General features: G+C 48.2%; 1 protein-coding gene across 1 annotated transcript in view; it reads left to right on the top strand.

Moving 5' to 3' along the window:
- Window positions 1-363: 363 nt before the first annotated feature.
- PEX19 (peroxisomal biogenesis factor 19) overlaps window positions 364-5,666 on the top strand; it is a 30,760-nt gene continuing 25,457 nt past the window's right edge. The window contains exon 1 of the mRNA XM_025194600.1: window positions 364-439. Coding sequence (XP_025050385.1) covers window positions 364-439 — 76 coding nt within the window. The remainder of the gene's footprint in view (window positions 440-5,666) is intronic.

Here is a 5,666-nt window from a genome sequence, read left to right on the forward strand (position 1 = left end):
TGAGCCCACCTCCTCCTCCTCTTCCACTACCACAGCCAAGCCCCAAGGGCCACACCAGCAGCCCGGAGGCATGCCACAAGGGCTGCTCTGCTTCACATGCCAGGAAGGAGCGGGAGGCCAAGGCACACTACAGCTGGCCCAAAACCAAGCTGTTGGCCAGCTCCCCTTCTCTCCCTCCTGGCAGCCCAGCCCAGCTGCATGGACCCCTGCCAGCCCATAACCTGTGCTCCTGCTGCCCTGCTTTGGGCTCCACCGGCACTAGCCCTGGGACACCGGTGCAGGCCCCGCGTTCCTCTCACTGCCACTGCTCCCTGCCACCGCTTTCCCCACATTCCTGCCCACCTGCTATCTGCTGTGCACCACATGGCTCCCATACCCACAATACCATACCAACACACACATCCCCGACCCCCCCGCACACCCCCCCATGGGCTGCTGGGTGAAATGCAGAAAGTTGTAATCTCCCTTGGGAATACTGAGGCTTCACTGCTAATGCCAAATCCTTTTGGCTCCATGAGTGTCCTGTAGGGGCTACTCCAAGAGATTAATAAGCCATCCTGGAGCATGCTCATTCATCTCTATAATTGTCCTTTCTTCTAATACACCCCACCCCGCCCCACCCTAAGTGTATAAATCTGCCCTCCCCCACTTTCCCTATATTACAGCATTTAAGAAAATAAACTTGTGACTTCTGAATAAGCCTCAGTTTTCTGGTGGGAGGGCTGGTTTGTCTTGTTGTCAGAGGTGGCCACAGAAAGGAGGGAATGAGAGTTTGCTCAGCACATTTTGAATATGCTTGTTACTTACTGAATTTCTAAGGGGTGGAGGAGGTTGGGGGCAATGTGTGTAGGTAAGGGAGTGTGTGTCCAAGGAACTGAAATCCAAACCACCCCTTTCCAAGAGGGGAGCATGGGTGCAGATCAGTTAAGGTCCCCTGATGTCTCTTCACAAGCTTGACTTCAAAGCCTGCTTCTCAAATGGAGTTCCCATTCAAATGGAGCATGTTTATGACATACTCTTATGATCCTGATTTTGACGTGTAACTTGCGGTAATATTGTTGGTGAGTGCAAACCCCAATAAACCACGGAACCAAAGAAATCAAGAGCATATAAAAGGATGAAGGTGAAGCAGAAAAAGGCAGATGTGAAGAACCTTGCTAAGTCCTGGGAAAAATGGCTATCAAAAACAGAATGATAAGAGCCTTCTGTCATGTTCTAATATAGAAACAAATGAGTTAGAGCCAGGTGAGCAAGAAGAACCAATAGTGGTAGAACCAAATGAGCAAGAAGAGACATGAAGATCAGAATTGAACTTTTGTGTTAAATATTCTGACAAAGAGGGAAATATTGGCATTATTAACAACCTACAGATAGAAATAACAGTTGCATCTTGTCCTGATATAGCCATACATTTCAGTGATCCAGCAATGTAGCAACACCCTTATGCACGTAATTTCATTTCTACAATAGTAGAACATGGTCCTGAACAAGAGATCAAAGCCAATTCTTCTCAGTCAGTGACAGAAGATGGGAGGCACTTCAGTAAGGAGTGGGTTAACAAGATTCTTTCAAATGGAGATATAGTTGAAAGGAAATGGCTTCTATATAGCAAAACTAAAGGAGTTGTCTTTTATTTCCCTTGCTTTTTCCATACAAACTCAAATAACCCCAGTCATAGAAAAACTAGCAAAAGGATTCTGCAACTGGAAAAAATTAAATCCTAGAATTTCTGAACATGAAAATTCCACAGAATGAATTGGAAAGACTTTGAGAAGTGTGTGATTAAGAAGGAGGGTACACGATTAATGATGAACTCGAAAAGGCTATTTCAAAAGAAAAGAAAAAATGGAGGCATGTTCTGAAAGTTGTAGTTGATGCTATTATCTCCTGTACAAATAATAATCTTGCTTTAAGGGGTTCAGCTCATGTGATTGGTTCTTCAAATTCTGGGATGTTTCTTAATGTTGTTAATCTGATCAGTAAGTACAATAATAAAATTGCTGCTCATATTGAATGTAGTGGGCCAATAGGGGACGCTTCTGCCCTGAGCCACTCACTTCACTGTGCCCGCCCAAGAACAAAGTTTCAAATGCCTTCCCTGGGGCGCCTACGTCCAGCCGAACCCTTTCCTAGAGCACACCCACAAGCCTGGGGTAACCGCTGCCACCACCCAGGGTCTGGTCTTTGTTAGGGCTCTGTGCCACCTGGGGTACATAGACCTTGTAGACCTTGTGGGTGCTTAAGCCATTGTGAGATGCTGGCGTGATTCTTTTAGGCTGAAGCATTCACAAGCTGCCTCCTGTACAGGAGGAATGTAAAAAGCCAAGCTCATCTTAGCCAGCCTAGAAAAGTAAGCCGACAAGGCTGGTCCCTTCCCTCTTAGGCACACACTACTGATCCCTTCCCTCTTAAGCACACGCTGTGAGATAGATTTAGTGATCAAAGAGGGATAGGATGAGAAAGGGCTATAAAACACCAGAATATAGAACGAAAGCTACCCTTGAGCAAAACAGCGTAGGCTTGTTACCTTTTGATATACAACTAAAACACTTTATTCTAAATTCCTAGCTAAATTTCAGGTAATTTACTTACATCTACATCCAGAGAATTGTGGAGGTCCATACCTTGATTCAGTGACCAAAAAATGTACCCCCTATCTAAGATGGAGGGACACTTTAAATAATCTTTTTGACCCACTGGACCCAGCTGAAATCAGGTATTTTCTGAGCGGGACTGACGCTGGCCAGTCTGTTTGAAAAACATCAGCACTCACCTCGAGAAGTGACCACTGCCTTAGGACCGCCCCTCCAGCTAGAAGGCGGGAAGGCTACACAAAGGACCTAGACACAGGAAGAGGGAATTCCCTTCTGCTTAGGGGATCCCCTAGGTAGCCAGGTTGGTAGATACATGGGCAGAGAGAGAGAGAGAGAAAAAAAAGAGAAAAACAACTAATCCAAAAAGAGGGGGTTGGTATGAAGTTTTCCACACTGAAAATATGAAGAAAGGGCTCACAACTATATCATATTTTCACCTGATATTCAAAATGAAATGATACATTTACTGGGTTCAAAAGTAAGAGCAGAAATTGTTTCTCAGGTGTAGAAATCCAAATACTACTCATTGTCTTTTGACTGTACACCAGACGTATCACATAAGGAACAGATGACACAGATAATTCAATATGTAAAGATCTATGAATAGTACAGCATCAAAGAGAGTTTATTGACTATCCCTGTAACCATGGCATCATGCAAGCACAGCTTCAGCAAACTAAAATTAGTGAAAAATTACTTACTATCATCCATGGGCCAAGAAAAACTGTCTAATTTAGCAATTTTGTCAAACAGAACATAACATTGCTAACTCATTAAAATATGATGATGTTATAGATGAATTTGCAATACTGAAAGCTCGGAAAGTATGTTTTTGAATTGTAATTTTTGTATACATGGTAATAAATGTAATATTTTTCCTATTTGGCACACAGTTAAAATTATTGGTTTTGGAATTATTAAAGTTTGGGGGTGGCATTTTTTGATTGTGCCCCGGGCACCAAACTTCCTTGCTATGACACTGAGCAGGGCTCCCAAGGGAATGCCAACAGGGCAGAGACCCCAAGCCCACAGAAGGCAGCCCACCTCTGCCCTTGCCCCATGCACAAATCTGGGGATGAACATGCACCCCATGCCCCTCCTGAGGTTGCGGGAAGAGGCAGGGAGCCATCCCGCTCCCTCCCCGGACTCCCAGAATGAGCTGCCCTGGCCCTGGGGTCCCATTCAACACCCCGGCTGGGAAGACTCCCAGCCCCAGCCCCTTTTCCTCCCTCATTTTGGAAGCCTTGATCTGCAACCCCATTCCCCTTCCCTCCCCTCCAGCCCTTCCCCTCCACAGACTTGCCTGCAGAGCACAGCCCTCCATGCTGCCCAGCTGCACATGGCATCCAGGTGTCCCAGCCAGAAGGCATGTTGTATTTATCACTACATTATTGGCCACACCGGCTAAAAAAATTCAGTAGCTAATAGTGCTAATTTTCCTTTTATCAGTGCTGATTCAACATGGCACCGATATTTTGGTGCACCTCTAGTATTTTGAGCTATGATGCAATTGCCTCTAGATACATGATACAAGCACACATAAATCAGGACAAAAATATATGTATTTAAGACAATTAAAGTAAGTTTTGGTGGATGTTTGATCGCTTTGGCATACAATTTGGTTTCTTTTTTTCTGGTTTCAAGATGGCAGCACCCTCCCTTCCAAAAGGAGTACTCCTGGGACAAGGAGGGGGACTTCTAGTGGCAAAGATCAGGGGTTAGGGGTGGGACTTCTGGTCCCAAACTGGTGACTAGGGGGTGGGGCACCCATCAAGGGGTCGGGCTAACCTTGTGACCCTCCCTGGGCTTGCCTAGCAGGGGTCAGACATGGCTGATCTTGCCCTGAGCTGGGGCTGGACTAGTTGGAAAGGAGGGGAAAGAGCCTCTGGTCCTTAACAGTTTGGGGCAGAATCAGATCCTGCTTGGGCACCGCAGGCCCCGGGAGAGGGTGAGTGGGGGGGCAGGATCTGACCCAGGGTCCCTTGCCAACTCCATGCACAGCATCAGTCACAAGTGGCTTTGTGATGTCACGTTTGTGTCATCCATCGCCACAGAGATTGGGGCAAGGCAGAGAATAAATTCTAGCACCAGGTGCTTGTCTGATCAGTCTCCGCTCAAACAGGAGACTCACTGGTTTGGTAACAGTGGATAGACTTAAAAGAAGATAATAGATAGATAGATAAGAACATATAGATATTAGATAGAAATAATAAAGATATTGGATAGACAGGAATATAGGTATAGTACATAGTGGTGGCCTAGCTTTACCGCTCAGGGCACCTGGACCCTGGGCCCCATGCCCATGGCAGAGCCATTCAGGAGGATCATCCCGGGCTGGGAGCAGGGAGAAGCCAAAAAGATGGCCCTGCAAAGGCCCTCTGGCCTGGCTCAGCTGCCGTTGATGCCCTCAGCGCAGGAACCCCGGCAGGCAAAAAGTCTTCTCAGCCCCACGATTATGGTAGGTGATGGGCTCTGAACTGCCAGAGTCCTCCTGCTCCACCTGGGCACAGCCTGAGCAGAGCTCTCCTGGGACCAGCAATGCTGCTGCCTATTGCCAAGCCGAGCTGTGGGGGTGGGAGCCTGGCAGTGGGTGCTGGGGTGGGGGAAGGGGTCACTGTTGAGCATCTCTCCTTTTCCTCCAGCTCTCCCAGCTGAATAAAGCAGGAGGATTGTGGGGGCAACTCGTTCCGCAGCCTCCTCCTGGCCTGCCCGAGGCCAACAGAATAGTGATCCAGGTGCAGGCGCCGCTCCTGGACAAGCCACCAGCTTGCCAGCGAATCAGGGATAGTGTGGGCCCAGGCCCAGTGCCTGGGGGTAGGAGCCAGGTGAGTGGCTGTGAGGGGGTGGCAGAGCCATGCTACCAACCCTCTTTCCCCCCAGGCTTCAGAGACGCTCAGTCCCTACACTCGGTGCCAGTCTCCAGCGCTTGTTCTGTGCCAAAGGACTGAGTGGACTGGGGCTGCTCGAGGGCTGTCCTGAGTTTTGGGAACTGAAGCCTCTAGCCTGCCTGGGGGATCAATGGGGCCTGTTGCATCCCCAGCACCCCTCTCCCCCTTGCCCCCCCACCCCTCC

The sequence above is a fragment of the Alligator sinensis genome, unplaced genomic scaffold (genome assembly GCF_000455745.1).
Source record: "Alligator sinensis unplaced genomic scaffold, ASM45574v1 scaffold1161_1, whole genome shotgun sequence".
Lineage (NCBI taxonomy): Eukaryota > Metazoa > Chordata > Crocodylia > Alligatoridae > Alligator > Alligator sinensis.